The 22,573-nt window shown below is 37.8% G+C and overlaps 1 protein-coding gene across 1 annotated transcript in view; it reads right to left on the bottom strand.

The window, feature by feature from the left end:
- COL24A1 (collagen type XXIV alpha 1 chain) overlaps nt 1-22,573 on the bottom strand; it is a 123,520-nt gene that overhangs the window by 10,157 nt on the left and 90,790 nt on the right. The window contains exons 33-52 of the mRNA XM_062497419.1: nt 20,133-20,186; nt 19,054-19,107; nt 18,789-18,842; nt 17,478-17,531; nt 16,798-16,905; nt 15,251-15,304; nt 14,683-14,790; nt 13,688-13,741; nt 12,865-12,918; nt 11,511-11,567; nt 10,537-10,590; nt 9,482-9,535; nt 9,322-9,375; nt 7,131-7,184; nt 5,364-5,471; nt 3,668-3,775; nt 2,040-2,147; nt 1,899-1,952; nt 1,541-1,603; nt 381-434 (exon numbers count right to left, since the gene is read on the bottom strand). Of these exons, the coding sequence (XP_062353403.1) occupies nt 381-434; nt 1,541-1,603; nt 1,899-1,952; nt 2,040-2,147; nt 3,668-3,775; nt 5,364-5,471; nt 7,131-7,184; nt 9,322-9,375; nt 9,482-9,535; nt 10,537-10,590; nt 11,511-11,567; nt 12,865-12,918; nt 13,688-13,741; nt 14,683-14,790; nt 15,251-15,304; nt 16,798-16,905; nt 17,478-17,531; nt 18,789-18,842; nt 19,054-19,107; nt 20,133-20,186 (1,362 nt within the window). The remainder of the gene's footprint in view (nt 1-380; nt 435-1,540; nt 1,604-1,898; nt 1,953-2,039; nt 2,148-3,667; nt 3,776-5,363; nt 5,472-7,130; nt 7,185-9,321; nt 9,376-9,481; nt 9,536-10,536; nt 10,591-11,510; nt 11,568-12,864; nt 12,919-13,687; nt 13,742-14,682; nt 14,791-15,250; nt 15,305-16,797; nt 16,906-17,477; nt 17,532-18,788; nt 18,843-19,053; nt 19,108-20,132; nt 20,187-22,573) is intronic.

Genomic DNA, 22,573 nt, shown 5'->3' with positions numbered 1-22,573 from the left:
AAACTGTATTGAAATTGAGTGTGGATATTCTCTAGATATATCTCAGACCAAAGGCTGAGAAAGAATATTTGGGTGGTAATTACTATGTGCTGTTTTACACCTTGACTTGCCCACTGCCCCTGTCGTGCCCTCTGCATGCTGTACTTAGGCAGAAGGCCATTGCAATTACTTTTTTGCGCTTGTTGCTGTCATTTTTTTCTTGTTTGTACTACATATGCTGGAGTCACATACATTAACTTACCAGCATGGTATAACAAGGAAGGTCCTGTTCGTTGCTATTTGCAAACAGAAAAATAAGAAGGTTGCTAGTTGAAAAACAAGAGAATTAAACAAAAGGGTAGTGAATTAAACAAATTATGCAAAAATGAAGGGAAACTTACAGGCCTGCCAGTTGGGCCTGCCATGCCTTCTTGACCAACAGGGCCAATATATCCCTGCAAACAAGCAAAGAATTTATTAGTTCAACATGTTTCCAAAATGAAGAAAATCCTCATGACATATCCTGGTTTAAAGTTGCTTAGCACACAGACCTGTCAAATATCCAAAAGATCGTGGTGATACTCTCCAAATATTGAGTGCATATTAAAACAAAATCAGTAAGGCAAGTATTTTATTAATTTGTAATAGTTGCTCTTGGAAAGTCACCACACATTCTTTAATGTGGAAACTGATGCACTAAAAACAGTGGAAACTTAAGTACTCTCATTACAAAATGCCACATATTTATTGAGCTACAACTTGAGCTGTATTACTACCCACAAGTACTCCTGTAAGGTTACCAGTAAGTGCTGCTAAAATGCCACTTTTCAGTTCCATTTCACTTAGAGCACATTGCTCGTGCCCAGTGTTTATCTCATATAGGAATATTTAGAGAAATAGAGCTTAGAAGCGTCCTCTAAAGCTGCTGCTCTGCATCTGGTTAACTGAACAAATTCAGTTCCGTGATGGCAAAGGCAGCAGTGAGAGAGCATGTAGTAAGGTCTCCCATGCTTCAACCTTTCACATTTGATGCCATGCTGGATGCAAAAAAATGCTAACCATGTTTCCGCATTTTTTGGTGAGTAGCAGAGCAGAATGAGAAGAATGTGCTAATGAAGGTTAGGAACATTTTAGACAAAAAAAAAGTGTTCATTAAAAAAAGACTACCTATTAATCAATAACCCCTGAGAACCACTGTGTCTTACTGCAGGCAAAGTTTGACCCCTATTTTGTTTTGCCACAGAATGCAGTTACACAATTAGCAGTGTTGACAGTAAGAATGTTCAGCAGACGAAGAAATACAAAGTAATGAGATTACACTAGGGGTTCCACACTTAGTCAGCAGAGCTTGCTTTTTTCTTTCAAAATTAAGGGCCCAGCTCTGTCTGTGTGTCTGTTTGCATGATGTAACCAGAGCAGAGCTGCATCTAGACTCAGACTGAAAGTTTTGGGTACAGACTTCTGGCCTTGCTTATAAGAAAAAAAGATGAATGTCTAAGTTAAAAACATGTGCCACTTGCAAACCACCCTAACAGTCTCTTCCATGTAGTGAAACACTTACAGCTTGGCCTGTTGGACCTTTGGGGCCCAGAATTCCAACTAAGCCAATGTCCCCTGCAGGACCCTGAAAATGCAAAAGAACAATTTAATCAAACATGGACATTAGCTATCCACTTGTTTCAAACTTTTGTAATCAGTGAAAGTAAGATAATTTCTAAGAGCAGTACCAGTGAAAATACCAAGTGCACTGACCCAGAATGTTTGTCCTCAGACAGGGAGTGCACAGTTCTGCCTACCATGTTCCAAGAGTTTAGAGATATTTTGAACAAATTAGTGTTAAAGCTGATTAATTCTATGCTTTCATAACGTTCTCACTCTATAAATAGCTTATGATCTAAGAGAAAAGAATGAGCACATACTTTTGGACCTGGGAATCCTTGAAACCCCATTAAACCTTGATCTCCATCTTCTCCCTGTAATAGGAGCAGGCATCCTTACCATTAGTTCACGTTGCTAACTCTTGGATTACTTGTTTTGCATCAACCACTGTGATTACGTACAATCTGTCCTTTCAGTCCAGGGTCTCCTGCTGCTCCTTGGTCACCTTGTGATCCTGGAAGGCCTCTTTTGCCTCGCTTTCCTGGGTGACCTAGAAGCCCTTTCTCACCCTGCCAATAAGAAGAGAATATATCCTTTATTAAAATTATGGAAGTTACAGCTGTAAATACTAGTATCTATGTTTGTAGTTAAAGCTGACAGGTATCCTGTCAGAAGCGTGGAACATGTTTTCTCCCTAAGAAATAGACTTATTCCATTTATTTTATTTCCCTCAGGAAAATAATTAAACGTACGCTAAAATGCAAGAAATTACTTGACTGCTCCTGGAATTGGAAACATAAAACCATACATGTTGGATCAATTCTAGTATGGTATCTCCCAGTATAAGCAGTAAAATTTACAAAATGAAATACAGAACAGGCAGGTTAAAAGTAAATTTTAAAAATAATTGTCTGAGTAAGACACAGTGTACTTGTTGAACTCCCTGCTGTTAGAATAAAAATCTACATTCTTTCAAATGGAAACTAGACAAGTTCCTGGAAGAGAAATCCTCTGAGGACTATCAAATACACAGAAGACATGTATAGCTCAGGAGGCTACTGAGGTGCAATAAAGGCTGTGAAAATACAGGTTTCTGTATGCTCTTGCCCAGGTTTTACCTTTGTGTTATCTGGCTTGAGTCAGTATGTGCATTATTAATGCTTATTCTGTATTATATGTGGCAATCATTTCTCCTCAACTCATCTATTCCTTGCCTTTCTCAGATGGCAGGCACTTCTGAGCAGGAACTACCTCCTACAGCTCACTGTCTAGGCAAAGAAGTAAAATTCAAACTGGAGACATTGGCAATAAAACACTGCAAATAATGAATACAGTTTATACTAAAATATATTCATGAAATGATAACAAAGACAGTATTTCCAGTTTCCACATAACTTAAGGTTTTAAAGAATGGCTTAACAATAAAATCTCACAAAGAAAATTAGTTTAGATAAAAATAATGATTTTAGATAAAAAAATAAATTTTAAATGAAGAAAATTATCTGCAATATTTTAATTGCTTGCTTGTTCTAAAACTGAAATAAGTCTAATTAATATGAGGATATACTGATATCAGGCACCTGGATCTGCCTGGAAAATGGAGCACACAGAGATTTCTTTCTTTCTGAGAGGGCTGAAGAAAAACAGTTTAGGTCCTGATGAATGGACATCCCAGATACACTTATTAGTCCCCATACCCGGAATTTAGGCTTGAAGTTATGGCAATGCTCTGCTACTAGACTGCTTAGGTATTTAAATGATCCCAACTGTTCTAGTAGCTACAGAAGTTTAGAAATAAAAGTCAGGAAACCATCTGACCCTAAAGATGGAGTAAATAAGTACAAAGTGTTTTGATGATTTCTGGAGTTGGGGAGAGCATTCAGATGGATGAGATCTTTATTTTCTAGTTACAGTTTATAGAAATGTGGTAAACACAGCCTGTAATCTTACCCTCCAAATAAGACTTGATGTTTGTTATTCACATGATTAACAGCAGTGTGGTGATTCCACAGCCACTAAATACAGCATGAAGGATAAGCAATATCAGCAAAATTGTATCTAAACAAGCAGATCCCATGTATGTACCTACCTTTAGTCCAGGTGCTCCCATGGGCCCTGGCATGCCTGGCAATCCTTTGGGACCTCGAGCTCCAGGATAACCTGCTAGACCTGGTAAGCCTGAGTTTCCTTTATTGCCCTTAACAAATTGAAAATAAGGGTTTACAAGTAGAACAGCCAACCATGCTTTTTCATTGTATGCTGAAACAGGCAAATAACATAAAATCAGTCAAAACCACTTAATGCTTTCTGTATATAGGCACACAATGACAGTACATCAAAATATAAAGAAAGAAAATGATCAGCAGTATCATGTGGATTTCTGCTAATATTCCGAAAGTAAAAGGCTGAAAATTATTTGAACTTCACAGTATTCATTTTTCAAGAGGAAGTAACTCCACATGGAACAAAATGAAACTACCTTCCTAAAGAAATATTCAAAATTCAACATATTTATTTATAAGGATCAGGCATAGTGATAATACTAGTATGGCTGTGTACACTCTGTAAAGATTCACACACAATAACATTACCAGATGAAGAAAGATCAGAACATTTGTTACAAAAATATATGGAAACATCAGCCTATAAACAAAAGCAAACATTTTAAATGAGCAAACATGTTAGCAAGTGCATGGAGTTAAACCACTTTTGACATGTTAGAAATACAAAATGGAAATTTCCAAATACAAATGAATATTTCTGTGATATAATTTAATGGAAAAATAAGCGTATATGAATCTTCCTTATTTCCTATGACATTCAGTAAGCACTCAAAGAAATAAAAGGGTTGTATAAAACACAATTTTTGTATTAAAAGTGATTTTTTGGGCTTTTGAATATGGTGATGTGGCTTATAAATTGATGGACTGATAAACTTACATAGCGAAAGTTCTGCTCTTTTTATTCTTTGTGGCAAAAAAATCAGTTATAAGCTTCCCTTTATAACAAATTGTAATGGGATAATGGAGTTGTCTTGACTATAATTGTATGACGTCTTCAGTGGAAAGGCAAAAATGTAAAAATTCTTTGGGGTGATTGTCCTAAGTCCAGCTCCAAAGAATTTTAAGAACTTAGAAGAGGTTCATGACCTGAGACTGGAGAGGCTAGAATAGGGTGCACCTGCCCCCTACGGGTAACTTGTTTAATTTTCTCTTTGTTCAACCACATTGGAAATTTATATCTGAAACAACAGTGCCTCATCCAGCATCGTGGCTAATTCCTAATGCCAAATCTAACTTGGCAACCTTTTAGAACAATTACTGGTCCGTCTGAGTAGAACTACTGAGAAATTCATACTGGAAATCAAAGTGATCAGACTTTCAATGATGAGAACTACTCAAGGAATCTTTTCCCCCTCTCTGGAGGGACTAATCTAAGAGCTGTGTCACTGCTCCCAGAGACAGCAGGTCACCACCTTTGGCCCCACAGCAAAGAAGAGTCAGACAAAAACCCATTTCCAGGAATGCTCTTAGATACCTCACATACCTAACACTCTAATTCACTGGTTTTGGACAAAGCTTCATAATTATTTAGGCAGGCAGACATAGATTACAAATACTAAGTCAGTAAGGAAAATTCAGGATTCTCTCAGGCCATAAGAGGTACAACTGGTATAATTTTCAAGATACTTGGGGAACTAAGAATGGTATCTTCTTTTTAAATACCTTAACCCTGGAAAATCTGTAATGCAAAATGACATAGAGGAAATGTGGAAAGCAACTTACTTTGGGGCCAGGCTCCCCTGACAGCCCAATCTTGCCAGGGTTCCCAGGAATGCCTTCTGGTCCAGGGTACCCAACTGCTCCTTTCTGCCCTGGTGGCCCTGATTTTCCCTTGAAAAAAAAATTCAAATCAAATAACACTGTTGGCTCTCTTCATCTTCACTCTCCCATAACTAGATTTCAGTCATAGTATTTCCTAAATAACATACATAACAGCAGACCCAACGATATGAATGAATGGCTGCAGAGGCAGCTCTTAGTTAGCATGTTTGGTTTAGAACTCTACTGCCTTAACCTTAGACTTGCCCTGCCATGGGATCTGAGCAACTTTGCCTGCAGTCATGGGACTGACCCCTTTGTGTGCCAGGCCTGGAAGATGCCTGAGAGTGTCAATTCTTAAACTGAAGTAAGGAAATCTGATAAAGTAACCTATTTATTCCTGGAAAAGCTCAATCATATACCTTTTCAGCCTTTATTTTACTAAATGCTCAGTACTGGACTTTCACAAATTTATGCTGTTCAAATTTGAACATATCAAAAATACAAATTTATAATATGTCAAGTTAGTGGTAACTGTTGCTAAAATTGCAGAGAAAAGGTCTCGTGGCACATCCAAGAGAGTAACACTGATTTCTTTCCTTACAATTATTTCCCTTTAGACTGACATACACTGTCTTTAAAAAGCTTGGAGTTCTGCACTAATCTCTCTATAAATGCCATTTCTCAGAAATGTAAAATGTTTTAACTACAACATGTTTTGTCTGAAAAAGTACCGTAACACTAGCCATATAGAATATAAGAAGTGTGCCATCCTAATCTTATTTCTAACTTCTGGTTGCTTAAGTATCGTCATTTGGGATGTGCTTTGAAACTTCCTCAAGTTCTAGTTTTACTGCCTTCTCCTCGTTTCTCTGTAGATCTCGCTTGCTTTCTTTCCCTTTGTCTGTTGAATGATCCCTGCAGTCCTCCAAAAGAAAGTGCTGAGTATTTACAGAGGACACACAGTTCCTTGTCTTCAAAAGGCTCCTCTTGCACTCTGCCCAGCAGGTACAAGCTCTGTGCAACAGCTGCATTTCTCCAGTTACTGACAATGTTTTGATGTGAGGTAGTAAAAGTTATTTACAGTATGTGCTTGAGTGGAATTATTTATTAGGAGACCAAAATAACCTTGATGCATTTTGTTCTTCATTATGTTTACAGAACACCTACTGCTTCCTGCTCTGTTTTCTCCCTCAGGGAGAAGGGCATGCAAGTCAGCTCCTCTATAGAAACTCTAGAAAAAACATTAAAAATTTCAGCTCAGGGCAAGCAAGAGAAATAAACAAATCTCAAGGCATTTACCACATGTATCCGTCATGGACATATGGATCCAAGCTTCTGTGGGCTTCAGCGGATCAAAGAACTGAGGGGGTCAGAAGTGAACGCAAGTACAGTTCTGTGCAATATCATGTGATACCTTCCAAATGGACTCCAAAATTTTAATTAAATTTAATTAAATAACTTCACAAGTGCTAAGGACCTTGTTGTTAGTTGCACGTCACTTCCATATGCTGAGTAACGGAATGTAATTCGGTATAGTTTAACACAATTTCAAAAATTATTAATATTCATAAATGACAGGGGTTCCCCTTTACACTTTCTGGATAATAAGAAGGTTCTTTAGAGTGTACACAAGGCCTTCTGGTAACCTTGACATGATTCAGTGTTGGTTTTATTAGTATTTTCTTTGTTTTATAATCTGAAAATAGGCCCTAGAATTTTATTACTTACAGGAATTCCAGCTTTGCCTGCTTGACCTGTTGCTCCTTTCTTCCCTGTGGGCCCCTAGAAGTTACAAATATTTGTGAACTGACAAATGTCTTAAATTCAATCCCCTAAGAAGAGCTGAGGACTGTTCCCCTCTAGTATTCATGTTCACATTGCCTGTCTTGGGACCAGATTTTTAACATTTCAGGAGACAGCAGAAAGTTTTTCAAGTAAAAGTAAATACATTTTTGGCAGAATTGTGTGTGTTTTTCTCTGTTGTGAACCAGTTTTTAAAATTTTTCCAACAATAAGCATAAAATGCTTATTCATCATGAATCTAGCAATTTTCCCTGTATCAGCCACCTTTGTGTGAGGAAGTACAGTTTTACAGCATTTCCTGTACTCTTCAGAAGGTAAATCATGCAAAGTAGGCAATGTAATTGCACAGAATGTATGTGGAAGAGAATACCAGAAAACAATAGCATCATATATCACAAATGTGAACATTAATTTTTACCCAAGATCTACAAAAAAGGATAAAATTTGCTTAGAACAAGATTTTTTTTTTTTTCATCTTGACTAATCTAGAAATTGGTAGTCTTAGAAAACTGAGAGAAACTGAGCAGATAACATTCCTGTAAGTGGTTTATGACACAGGAGGTCATGCACCAAGGAAGAAAAGCTCAGAATGGGTCAAAATCCTCTCAGAGAACTTTGTTAAAGGATAGTCTGAACAGATTATAAAGATTTATTGCATCAGTTTTATCCTAACTCTAAAATATGCAATCACTGAAGAACAGGGGAAAGAATAACATTTGTTAGCATAGAACAAATAGAAATATATTTCCAAGATTTTCCAGACTAATTATTTCAAACACACTTCTTAAAGCAAAAGTTATGCTATAACTACCCCACTACAATATGACCCAACATGCAATAAATTGAAAAAGTGTGCTTTATTGTAAGTGTAAATGTTTTATAATTAGACAAATATGACAAAACCAGCAAAATATTGTTCTGCTGCTCAAATTAATGCCTTTTTTTGTTAAGAATGGCATAAAAAAGCCAACCAATCAGAACTGGAATGTGCACATTCAAATAACTTAATATTGTTTTCATTAAGATTTCTGGATGCATTTAAAATAAACCCAGGTGATTCAGCATTGCAGTTTATGGAATGAGCTTTGCAAGGCTTGCTATAGCAGCACCACTAATGCCACTGGAGTTAAGACTACATTAATGTTTTCACTACTAACACTTCTGTGGAAATCTTCAAGCTCCTATGGGTAGCTCCATGCTGGATATTGGTTCCACATTTGTAAATGGCAGTATTAATCTGAGGGGCATTTGTAAAGAAAGAAAACATTTCTTCAAGAGGAATTGTTGATTTTGTCCTGGGATGTGAGTAGTTTGTCCAAAGCCATACATATGAGTTCTCAACTAGAGTACATGCTCACAGTGTCTCCACATCACGTTTCCTCTCTGCTGCTCCCCAGTTTGAGTCTACTAGAGATTCTTGTAGTTACCTACAAAACTTTGAACTCTAAAAGAGTTGCTTTATGAAACTTCTCAGGCAAAATATCTCATTTAAATTGCAATGGTAATTGGTATTTTAAGAAATCTTTTAGTCTAAATCCTTTGAAATCTCAAAAGCCAATGACAATCAGTCCATGGGAGAACATAAACACTTTTGGCAATGTTCAACACATTACCAAGACGAACTAATATTTCTAAAGAGAAATATTTGGTCTTTGATCTTTGTCATGACTAGTTCTGTTACTATTGTTCTAGTGTTCTGTAGCCAATTCCTTATTCTCAGGTCTCTGAAAACTCAGTGCAGTGCAGTACCAGGAGGCTTCATTTACAGACCAGAGAAGAAATATCCCAGTTGCCTCCAGTGCTACTTTGCCACAAGAAACTCCACTTTAGGGGATAACTAAAGATCACTCAATTGTTTCCAAAAGAGCCTCTCATAATGCTTGATATCACTCCAAAGTAAAACTACTTACCTATCAAATAACACATAATTACTAACCAAGATTATTAAGCAATTTTCCATTTTATTTTTTTTTTTTGTCCCTGCAGGTTTGAATAGGAAACCCAAACAAACACTCAGTTTCAGCCTTATGGAACACTTTTCCAAGGATAGCCAGTGAACAACAAAACCCTAAAAATTCCAATTAAATGCAGTTCTGGTTTACTTATTTCTACTTACTTCTGAACCTCTTTCTCCTTTTGGTCCTTGCTCTCCCAATTCACCTGGCTGTCCCTTTGAAAAGAACATACATTAAATAAATGAAAATAATTATTTGAATACAAATGAAAACATATTATCAACATTCAATAGAGAACTCTCACTTGTTTAAAACACTTACTGGAGGCCCTTGTTGTCCAATAGGTCCTCTAAGCCCTGGAAGACCTATATGACCCTGGGAAGGAGAAAATAAAACACATTGCAATACAGGTAACTTATGTAGGTCATGCTCAGTGAGCTACAGACTTCCCTGTAAAGCCCATCCTGGGAGGTGCTGGGTGGACCCAGATTCATTGACATGACCTAGATAAAGTATGGTCAGATCTCCAAGATCAAACTCCACAGAGCTTTTATTCTTTATATTCTCTATAACAAGCTGCAAGTGGGAATTACATATTATTTAAAACATTTCTGCACTTCTGTAAGCTTAGATTTGGTTTGTTCATTTATTACTATGTCTGTCTGTATTACTGTGTCACTTGGATATTCGTGTCAAGGACTGTCTCTTGTATTTCAGTGATAAGCATGAGCTACCATCCAATTTTTATATGCTGAAAGACTGAATGTAATTCATAAATAATTTTTAGGATTAGATTTACAGTAAGTTATGCTTAAATTTGAGATGAAAATTACAGCATTACAGAAACACAGAACTGTTTAGCTTAAAAGTGAAGTTTTGAGAATTTATGGAACCCTCCTTCTAAAGCAAATGAGAAAGCCAGAAATGACTCTTGACCAGGACCACGTTTAGTCAAGTTTTCAGTATTTCCACAGATAGAGACTCCACAACCTCTCTGGGCAACCTGTTCTGGTGATCAGTCATCCTCACAGTACAAAAAGCCATTTCAGAAGAATTCCATGTGTTTCAGATTTTGCCCTTTGCCTCCTGTCCTGGACACTATTTAAACAAGTCTGTCTACTTCATCTTAATTTCCTCCCATCAGGTATTTATACACACTAAGGTCCCTGGAGCCTTCTCCAGCTGAGGAGTGGCAGCTCCCATGTTCCCACAGCAAAGATGCTTCAATGTGTTCTAAAAGTGCATCAGTGCAGTGAGGGACCAGCAGGACATCTCTGCACACTTGTGAGGGCAGATGACATTTCTGCTGCATTACTCCACATGTCTGCAGAGCATGCCACGCTCAAATAAAAAGACTAAAACCCCAAAGGTATTACCTTGTAGCCCTCATCACCAGGTTCTCCTCGATCTCCACGTTCACCACTTCGACCCTAGAGAGCAAATCAAAGAGCAAAATGTAGCAGCTGATCTGTATATAATGCTGCAGTGAAATATGAACAGAAAGCTGGAATTTCTCTCAAAACAGACTAACCACTGAGAGGGAACTGAGGAATATAAACATAAAGGTTAGCTTGGCTAAAGGAATAAACATGATTTTTTTTCTAAACAGAATGCACTGCGGTCAAACACTAACCACATTCTAAAATTTTTTGTAACTACAGACTAGAAGCTAAAAGATAAATATTAAGTGGATCTTAATGAAACAGGAGGGAGGACTGACCTCACTGGAACTGCTCCAGATATAAATATAAATATATTAATTTAAAATCTGAATGGATAAATGAAGTGACTCTGATTTTGAGAAATGCAAGGAAAATTCTCTTATGACTTCTGTAAGATATCTCATTAAAATTTGGACTCTTTTCTGAAACGATTTGCTGTACTCAAAAATCTCCTTTCCTATTGAATTTTGTCCTAATAATTTTGAAAGGTTCATGAACGCTGCAAAGATACACTCCCCATATGAATTCAGGACAAAAATGGTTACAAAATGCAGTTCTCTAAATCAGCTGAATTAGTTTGCAGTGATAATGAAATAAGTCAAAACATATTTTTGATTAGTAAAGTAATTAAGTATAACTCAGGGTAAACGGAGAGGGTAAAATTCTTTTTTAAATGTGCTGATCTAAACACAGACTAATAGCATTAGTGGAATTAAATAGGGGGCACAGATATTTAAGCAGAAAAGAGCATAAAACAGCATTTTCAGAGAGATATTACTCATTAAAGGACCATCATTCTATATTCTTGTACTGATTCCTGAGACAATAATACAAAGCTTCAGAAATAAATGTATTGGTTCTTGTCTTGAGATGTACCAGTATAAAGTTTTTGAGAAAGAAAGACCTACTGGTTCACCTATGGGCCCAGGTAGTCCAGGAACTGTATTATCTTCTCCTGGGTAACCCTAAATCAAAGATAAGTATTAAAAAACGTTAACTTGGAAGCTCAATTTCATCTACCATGGCCATGAGTTCAAATACTAATAAAAAACAGAGAAGACATTGTATAGATGCTAAAAGTGAATATGATGCTTATGGTTTAATATAATGGATATGGTAACCCCATTTTAACATTCACCTAAATGTCCCAAAGACATTAAGGACTAAAAAAAGCTAAATATTTGCTTTATTCTCAAAGGCAGCTATAAGGAAAAAAAAACATTAATTGAACAATATCTATGTAATTGTGTCTTTATTTGAGGAAAAAAAAAAGGATAAATGGGGTATTTGACAAGGGGGGAAAAAAGAAAATTTCTTCCACTATTTTGAGAAGTACACTTAATATAAAGAAAAACAAGACTACAGAAGACTCCAACATTAAGTCCGAAGTCTATTAAAATTTAAATATTAAATAAATGCAATCCAAGTTAACAAACAAAATATTATCTATTCCAGATGATACCTAGCAACAGTAACGCAAAGAGAATCACATTTTAAATATGATTAAGGACTTCTACATTGCATCAAAGTGGTTTTTCAGAAGTGACCAAGCAACATAGACACCTAGCTCTCAACAAATTAGTTTTCAGTATTGTTTCTTAAAGCATATCAAAACCCATTTAAAACATCAACCACTGAATTCTATTCACAGTTTTTGCAAAACTCTCTCTTGGTTGTAGCTCTGTGTCAAGGGCAACTCCAGTCCAATCTCTGAGATGAATCCATGCACCTGCCTTCCTGGGGTCACAGGGGTTTCAGTGAGCATACAAATCTGTTTTCAGGATTTGAGACTTGAGAGAACAACAGCAAATTTGACACTAAAATAGCAGCACTGAGGCCACATCCTGTCCCTAACATTTTATATTAACTACAGACATTTGTCCATCTTAGTTGGGCTTCCAGGCAAATCTGTGGGTGTACTCACAGGCTCAGATTTAAGTAAATATTTAGCTGGTTCTGCACTGATTATTTTTGTCAGCAGTGCTCGCTAAGGGCAGAGCTGCTGTCTGGTACAACAGACTGTGCTCTGTACAATGGGTACCTTGTGTTTTAAAACCTCAAACATTTTAACGGTCTGATTGGGGACTCCATCTCCAAATGACCCATTTCCTCTCTTTGCATTTCTTTTCATAGTCTTTGACAATACTAACAAATACTGTAAATGGTGGCTTTTGCTACTTGCTGTGGAAAACAGTGGGTGTGCAGTAACATTTCCTCCCTTTATAATTTCACAGGACAGATCAGCAAAACCCATGTTCATACCTTTTCTCCTTTGGGGCCTGGGGGCCCTGAGGGACCTGGAGGACCCTGGTGACCCTAAAGAAGCAAACCAAACACAAATTATTTTAAAACAAATAATTAAAGAAATAATTAATTCCAAAATTTCGATTAGTTACTTGCTACATTTCTTTTTCTACTTGCAAATTATTCTAAATCATGTTAAGACAACAAAATCAATGGCAGAAAATGGACTGTGTGCAGGAAAAGCTCTATGCACATTGGGAAACAACATTCTGATGGGGCTTAATACAGGTGATGGGAGCTGGGCTGGTTCTTGCTTGAAGGTTAGGGTCAGTGATGGGTGTTTGTGTGTGGAAATGAAACTGAACAGTCTGCTCTGTAAGAGGATGACTCAATACATCTATGATTATTTTCACAGCTATTTTCCCGTGAAACCCACAATATCTTTATGTCCTTCAATTAACCTCACTCAATCAGTTTCTGTTACTGAAATGGAAACTACATGACCAGACAGTAAGCAGAGTTGATGGTGTTTGCTGAACTCTATAATGAATAGCTGTAGTCATTTTAGAGGAACTTTATTCATAAGGGGTGAGATACATGGGATAAACAACAGTTTAAAGTTTGTGGCAAAACCCCTCCGCAAGTGAACTTACAAAAACCAGGCATCCTTGCTTAAGGCTAACATTTCTGAGTAGGCAAACACATCATATAAACATCAGTGAGTATCTGGCTTTCCTGAAAATACTTGTGTACTCTAGATACAGATTCCAGATGTCTGAAATTGGAGTACCACAGACTTACTTTGGGATGTATGTGTACCTGAATTCAGTAAGCAACATACCCCATAACCTGGAATTCCTGGCTCTCCTTCGGGCCCCATTCCTCCTAGGTATCCCTGTTAAATATAATAATCAGTGAGAGAGAAAGGAGCGTCTTTGCAAAGTGCAACAACAATGCCTACTTTATAAAGTAAGCACTTGGAAGAATCTTGAAATATTGACATTTGGCACCACAGACAACTTTCTTGTAGGCCTTACTTCATTTATTAAAGAATACTGGGCTTTTCATTTTTCTGTGGAAAAAATGGTCAATGTTTTCAGTCCTAACCTTATAATCTCTGTGCATAATTAAATGAAAAAGATCTGAGTTTTGAGAGGTGTGGAAGAACTCTATAAGTGCCAGTATGCCAAGAGAAGCAGGGGGTGGTCATCGCCTCAGAAAGTTGACTCCTTCTCTTGACAATGTTGGCCATTAGATAATAAAGTTTCCTTCTGTACTTCATGTACACTCAGGACCAGTTTCCTTCTGTACTTCATGTGTTCAGGATCACACTGCTGCATTCAGTGCCCACCTGATTGGACTGAGACAGGCATGTTGTCTCTAGTGTGCAGCCTGGATGCTTCTGTGCATCTTTCACACCGTTTGGAGCAAGCTTAGGGAGCTTACTATGAAAGGAGCTAAAAGTTAATGAAATGGACTCAATTCAGTTAACTTTGGATCAGGTTCCTATTCGGTAAGAGGAGTAGTCTTCATCTGAAATGCTTAGTTTCAGCTACGGCTAAGGCTTATTGCATGTGATAGCAAACTCACTCACTTTTGTTCTTGGAACTGGAAAGGTTTATAAACACCCATAGCAGTGAGGTTATGTGTGGAGTGTGGGACATGAGTATTCCATGGTGTGCTCTGCCATCCCACTCCCCTAATTGTCAGATGACCAAAAGCTTGAGATGGCTCCTTCCAGATCCATGCCCCAGGTTTCTATCTTGAATGGTGAACAGGTCTCATTCTGATGCTGAAAGACCTCTGAGCTCTAAAGTAAACATGTTTTGTACTAACCATGGGACCTCGAGTTCCTCTTGCACCTTTGGGACCGGTTTTTCCAGGCTGGCCAGAATCACCAGCAGGTCCAGTGTCTCCCAGAGGGCCAAGCTGCCCCTTTTCTCCCTGTTGGTATTATTGTATTAAAATTAATAAGAGATTGACACTAAGTTTCAAAATGCTGTTTATGCTTAATCAAAATGTGTAACAGCATTATTTAATAGGTGTGACATTTACTGTATGTTATTTACGGTAGTTATTAGAATGACTGAGCCCAGAACTCTGCAATATAAAAAAGTCCCTGCTAAAGCCTTCCCACTAGGTTTTTGTTTTCTTTCAGCCAAAGCTTAAAGCAGAAACTGTTCTGAGTTTCAAAAGCTCACCCTTTATACAAATTTAAATTTCCTAAGACCTTGAATGTTATCAATTGCAGAATGATGACAATTGTAATTGCTATGGCTAACAAGAAAAAAATTGGCTTGAAGCATGACACAAAACAGGCATAGTTTTAGTTCCTTGGAATTTTGTAATGTAAATTTGAGTTTCAGATAAAAGGAAGGGAACTGGGGAAGAAGAAAAATACTACCTTCTTTCCTAAACGGCCCCTCTGACCTGGATTTCCTGGTGTTCCTTCAGGACCCTATAGATTAATTAGGGAGAGAAAAAGAAATGATTGAGAAAGTCCTGGAAGCCTGTGTTTGTGCTTCAAACTGCATAATTAAGTAGGCTTTTGTAAAGCAGAGAGGTAGGAAGGAAAATGTCATTAACTGTCTGTAAGCAAGTTAGTAGTGCTGTCTCAAGTTATGGCTTGAGTTAAACAAGTAGGCAAGTATCAGGGATTATTTATGAAAGTAGGGGAAATTCACTGCAAAAAGGGGAGAAAAAACCCCAATAAAGCTTGTCCTCACAGAAAATATTACTTTACAGATTTGTGAAGCTTATTTGTTGCTTTGTAAGCTACTGTTTAAGGAAAATGTAATATTACTCTCACCTCCAATGAAGCACTCAGACAATGGGCTATAGGAAAATGATTTCCCTGTTTGGACTAGGATATTATAATCTACCTGCATCCCTAGAAGGAGGTCAGACCAAAACTGTGATATGTACACTCCCAGATGCCAGGCAGGATGAGTGGAGGAGAAGGCAGCTCTACAGCTGCCTTTGGAACATGTAGAACAAAAATGCAAAAAATCCCTCCCTAAACCACATCCTCTCAAAAATCGAATTGCCAGACCTGCCTGTCTCACTGAGGCACAGAAGCACTGCTGATGTTGTTTATTGTACACAAGCATAACTATATAAAGCATAGGTATGCCAGGGTTGAGGTGTTTTACAATAATTTCAACGTATGAAACTTCCAATGTTTCACAAAACCACCAATTCAAAATAGTCAAAGAAATAGAACTTGTTCTGCAGAGCACTAAGGGTGCCAACAACCAAAAGAACACTTTTTTCTTTCCCTAGCAAAGTAGTACACTGTGAAGAACCCAGGACTAAAGACAGCAGAGTGTAACACTGATGCTTAGAGGACAGAGTGAACAGTGCTCACAGCTGTGAACAGCTGCTGTTCCAACTAATATTTTGCCAGATCCCACTATCACAGCCAGAGGATTGCAAAGGAGAGCATGATGATTTTTGGTAAGGGAAGATGATCTGATTTAAATCTACAGTACTTGCTTTGCAAACTGTGCTCCAAATTTAATTCTCAGGAAGAAGTTGCATACAATTCTGTGGATGGATTTTAGTTGCTAGGAGTGAACAAATAGGCAAACTAATTAACAATGTTGCATGTGAATTCTAATGCTTGCCTACTATTTGATCCGCGAATGCTTGCTGCAGTATTATTAGGAGAGGAGAGATCTGAAGTGAGAGGCTCCAGGTAGTGTGGTATGTGTCTCTGGATGACACATGGTGACGAATCACTATTTGCCAAGAGGTCACATATTTAAGGTAGGAAAAGCATTTGCCTCCTGTCTATACCAATCCTGAACCACATTGTAATCTTATTTAAATATGGTCATCTCTAATTACATAGAAAACCAGAAAAATAAAAAATAAAGGAAGGAGGAAAAATTAACTTTGTTTACTAAAAGCAAATGAGCAATAAGTTAATTTCAACCATAAAACACTTACAGGAATTCCCATTATGCCAGGTTCACCAGGAGGCCCAGAAATGCCTGGTAATCCCATCTCTCCTTTTTCACCACCTTCTCCAACAAGTCCCTTGTCTCCAGGGTCTCCCTAAAACACAGTAAAAGAAACCCCAAAAACCCCACAGTCAACCTTCTGCCACAGAATTACTTGTTCATAAGGGAATTCTGGATCTCTGAGTTTGAAAAAAAGCACACTAAAAACTGATGTGAATCTTCCCAGTCAAATTCAGATCAGGCTCTAAGTTAGGCTAAAGCCCTTTCTGTATCATCCATACACTCATACAGCCACAGTCATCACCAACTATCTGAGGTTGCTCTCTATGACAGCCCCTGTCCTGGCACCTGTCACAGCATTGATCCAATTCAGGGAGCAGAGCAGCCTTGGGCTTGCTTTCTCCAGCACTTTGTTCACCATGGACAAAAGCTGTACTCAGGTAAAGCTTGCTTTTCTTTGTCAAGCCATTCAACTTTGCAGCCCTTGCAAGGTAGATATGTACCTAAAAGGTACAGAAGAGCCTGTACTTTACAGGATGTCTATGTTAAGACTAAGTGCACTCAACTAGGCTCAGTTGAACTGGTGCAGACGGAGTATAAAAAAAGGAGATTTGGGTCCTTAGGCTAATAATAGTACTTCACATCTGCTACAAAAACTTAATGTACCTTTGGGCCATCTTTTCCTTGAACACCATCTTCTCCTGGAGGCCCTGGTTCACCCTTATAGAAAGAAACAGTTGAAAACAAAGTTATCGCCTAAAGCTGTTGACTCATACTAGTTTTATATATGTATGTTTATTATCTTTTGGACAATGTTATGTTGCTGTTACAGTTTATTTATCTTCAGTGTCACAGCCCATGAATACCCAATGCAAGAAAATATAAAAGAAGATCAGCATTAGAAAAATGAGGCAATACTATGTCCATATAAGCCTGGAGTTTTAGACAGTGGCACTGAGATTTTGTTTGGTTTCAGAGTATATAACATGCAATTACAGTAACCTCAAAAATATATCTAATCTATCCTGAAACTTCCATGTTTATCTGGATAACTACTATATTGGTATGTTTACAGACTTACTGTAGGGCCTTTTACCATCAGAAACATTTCAACCTTATAATCATAGGATCACACAGAATCATCAAGATTGAAAGAAAGCCTCAGGACCATCTAGTCCAACAGTCAGCCCATCACCACCACAATCATATTCCCAGGTGCCACACCCAGATGTCTCGCAAACATTTCAAGAGACAGAGACCCCACCACATTCCATGGGAGCTTATTCCAATGCCTAATCACCCTTTCAGTAAAAATTTTACTTCTAATATCCAATCTGAACCTCTCCTGGTACGACTTAAGGCCATTCATTCTATCATTTGTTAGCTGGCAGAAGAGACTGACCCCCACCTCACTACAGCCTCCTTTCAGGTACTTGTAGAGAGCAATGAGCCTCCTTTTCTTCAGGTTAAACAACCCCTGCTCTCTCAAATGCTTCTCATAAAATTTCTGCTTCAGCAGCTCCGCTGCCCTTCACTGGACATGCTCCAGCACCTTTAGGTCTCTTTTGAAATGAGACCCAGAATGGGACACAAAGCTCAAGGTGCAGCTTCACCAGTGCCAAGTACAGGTTAAAATTCACTGCCCTGCTCCCCCTGGCCACACTATTTCTGACACAGGCCAGGAGGCCATTGGCCTTCTTGGCCATCTGGGCACAGCTGGCTCATGCTCAGATGCTGTTGACCAGCACCTCCAAGTCCCTTTCTGCTGAGCAGCTCTCAAGCTACCCTTCACCAGTCAATATTCTTTCTAATTTAATACAATATTACACTGTCTGCTTTTTTTTTTTTTCCCTTCAAATAAACAGGCTATCAGAAAATAGCTGCTTATTGAATTCTTCTGATAAATCAAGTTTTCTCAATCTGGACTTCATTCGCAACCTACTTTTCTGTTGTGGAAGATTTGCATCCATAGCTTACCCTTAAACCTTGGTCACCTGGTTCTCCAGCCTTCCCAGCAGGTCCAATATCTCCCTGGGATATCACAAGGAAAATAATGGGATTTTAAAGGACAGTATTCTTAGCAATGACAAAGTTTACATCTGATAGAGACAATAACACTATTTCTTAATGGTCTATTTCCTGTATCACTGTCTACTTGGCTAATGAATCAGGTCTCAGTGATTTGCTTTTATGAAAATTTGGAAGTATAAACATCTTAAGAGAGAATAATTTCAACATTTACCTTTGTGCCTGGTTCCCCCTGCAGACCAGGTTCTCCTTCAGGGCCAGGAGGTCCCTGCATGGTACAAGAGCTACTGTTACATGATCACTGGTAATAATTCTGAAACAATTAAATAATACACCCAAAACTGAAGCAGAAGAATGGCATGAGACAACGGGAAAGATGAAGGTCTGAAAAATCAAATCAAGACAACATAGCTCTTTGTTCCTCCTAGAGCCAAACAGAAAAGAAAGTGGGGTATAGAAGGAGTTCAGGAAATGCACTGTGTGTCAGGAACATTTTGAAGACTCAGCAGTACCACTAAGCCTGTACCTTTCACCATAAATTACTGCTGAGCAAGCATCCATCTTCTGTAAATCTGACTGACAACTTCATCTCTGTTTAGGCTTGGAGCCAAGTAGATACAGCCTTTGGAGAACTGAGCCCTTTTTGGAGGCCTCAGCCCTTAAAGAGTTGTTGGTTTCAGATTGCTTTTTGTAAAGTTTACATATAAACCTTTTCTTAACAGTTAGTCAGAACTGACTGGATTTTGGGCAAATGACAAAGAGAGTTTCTTTGAATAAGCCAAATCTCCACTGTTCTACACGAGCTCATCCTTCAGGTACTTCATTACAAATGTGGCTAATAGATTCTATCACATTTCTCTCAATGAACTATTAAAAATAAAGCAAAAAACAGAAGCAGAAGTTAGGAAGAAGGCTGTCCACAGATGTTTTCCTTTATCTACAGTTTGAAAGAACATATGATTAATGGCGTTTTTCTGCCTAACTGCAAGTAGAACAGTGCTTCCGAGAAAAAAAAACAAACCAAAAAAAAAACCCCCAAAAAAGTTGTTTGCATAATTAAACATTCACCTTCTATGACAAATGTCATGACTGTATGCTCAGAGACAGTGCTTACAACAGAACAAATTAATTATTTCAGACATTTTTGGCAATAGTTTTAAGAAAGAGGCTCTCAGTAGCTCATTATATTTAAGTCAGCTTCAGACAATAGGAAAAAATTTTATAAACATATTGTCCAGGCTTAGTCAGCTGTTTGGGTATATGTAATTGCTGTATAAGTGATTAAAATCTCACCTCAAAACCTGTTTCTCCAATAGGGCCAGCATCCCCTGGTTGTCCTCTTGGACCCTGGCATTAAACAAAATTGTGGATGCATCATTCGATTAACATCAAATTACATCATAGAGTGTTCACTTTGTCTCTTCACAACTTTTCCAACGGGAATAAAGAAATGAATTTCATTGTCTTTCCTCCTGAATCCAACCATGTACCCAAGTCCCACGATGGCATACATCACCAACCTTGACACACTGAAATAACACATCTCAAATAATAGCACAGATGTCTTTTCTTTTAGATCAAGAATAAATTATAATCGGAACTAAGCTCTTCCCTTGACTAGTTGACTTTGTTTTGACTTTGTTTAATTAAGGTTTGTTAGACTGTCTGGTTTGCTTTGTGGAAAAGCCTACAGTCTGGTATGGAATTAACTGAAAACAACTGCTTCACCATGGATTTAGCAGAATTTGTACCAAACAGTAACTGAGGCATAATAGACTAGAGGCTGGAGCCATAACAGCATTAATTACTCTATCAGAAGCATTTTATTACAGGCCTTATATGTAAGTAGCAAATTTATCCCAGTAACACACAGGGATCATTTCCCAACGTGTCACGTTCAAATTCTGTGCACATGTGAGATCCAGGGTCACAGAGCAGAAGTTGTGTGCTGGGGGAGTGGGAGCTGCCTGTAACAGCTCAGAGCTGATTCTACAGCCACTGCGAATGTACATTGAGACAAATTAGCCCTCTGCATACAGCCAGTCTTTAAACTCCAAGGAAGTTCATATCTATTTGCCCCTTTGGGACTCATTTGTGTCTAAACACATTCTAAATTCAAAACATTTTAGTGATCTACGATTCTCATGTAAAAGAAAGATGCTGTTTCTATTTATGACAGGAGCTTTTTAAACAAATATTTACTCTATTTTGTTTCATTTCCTCTCACAGACTATGCATATGGTTTTGCTCCTCCTGATGACCTGGCAATGACAACATGAATATTCTCTTGCCTGGCAACAGCAATGCAAATTCCATATTACTCACAGAATTCTGGCAGATATATATATATTTTTCCTTTTATCTTCATTTCAATATGAACAACTAAAACTGCAGTTACTTCCCTTTGAGAATTCACTTTGTCCTAAGTTAAGCATTGATTTTCATTTGCAGCGACTCCATAAAATTCCACTAGGCAAATGTCACAAAGCCTCAGTTTGCTTCACCGGTCAAGTATTTATTCATATTACCATGGAGATAAGGCTGCTGGATCCGTGATGTATCTTTTTCCCAAGACTTTCAGAAGCCAAAAATTTAAAGCACTATGGGGACTCCTTTTAACCATTAACATCAGGTAACTTGCAAGGGATTTTACTGAAATGTCTGACAAGTAGGTAAAGTTTGAGTGTAATTTAGATAAATCATGTTAATAGAAATAGTTCTCACTGCTTATATTTCTTTGCTCCTCCACCAACAATTAGGGTATTCTGTTCTGTGTAGAACTAGTGACAGGGCCAGAAAATCTCAGCAGCTGGCTTTCACATAGTGGCCAGCTGACAGAGGATGAAATCAAGCTGCTTGGATAGGCAGCTAAAAATGGAGCCATGCATTTTATTGTGCAATATCTTCTGTCATTTTATCACTTCTTTCTAGCTCCTCAGACCATTTTCTGAAGCCATTTTACTCTTTTAGTGCTTGATAGAGAAGATAAGCTGTTCCCAGGATAAGGTTTTCTTCTGACAGTGAATATGTAGTTTCTGTGATGATAAGCACAACAGAAATGTGGGCTGCTCAAGCGTAGACCACTTAGATTAGGTAAGGCAGACAGGCACACTATTGATAATGAAAATGCAGACTTGGCCAGAAAATGGCAGGAATTTGACATATAAACCTTTCTTCGTAAGGCTCTCAGATGCTGCAACATGAAGATAAGATACAATAAATGAAAGAGATTAAATAACAGGAATCCAGTGAAAACTATTGAAAACTAGATTTTCTGTGGAATATTTTGCCATTCCTACAGGTTGGCAGCTTAAGTTAAGTATGCAATTCTATCCTAAAGAAAATTTGTTGGTGTTTTTCTAGCCCTCAAAATGTGCAATTACTTTCCATAAGCATATCATCAATGGATTAGTAGAAATACTATTATAAAAATATTAAACACTAATAATATTAAAAATAATATAATTTTTACCAACACTTCACTTTTGAAATTTAAATTAACTATGTGAAATTTACTGTGCAAAATTACTTTCCAGAAGCAATGTAAACACACAGTTTTTGACAACTCTGTTAGATTTCTGCATCAGAAAATGGGAGACTTCTCCCAAACCCCACTAAGGCTGCATGTATTTTTTCACTTTATTTATATAATCTGATTTACCCCCAGAGATGGTGCAGCAATACTATTCCTGTCACAGATGTATCTTGCAGTATATTGCATATATTTGCTGCAG

Source organism: Cinclus cinclus, chromosome 8, assembly GCF_963662255.1.
Source record: "Cinclus cinclus chromosome 8, bCinCin1.1, whole genome shotgun sequence".
NCBI lineage: Eukaryota > Metazoa > Chordata > Aves > Passeriformes > Cinclidae > Cinclus > Cinclus cinclus.
Note: the sequence above shows the minus strand (reverse complement) of the source record. Positions and strands in the feature narration are given on the sequence as shown.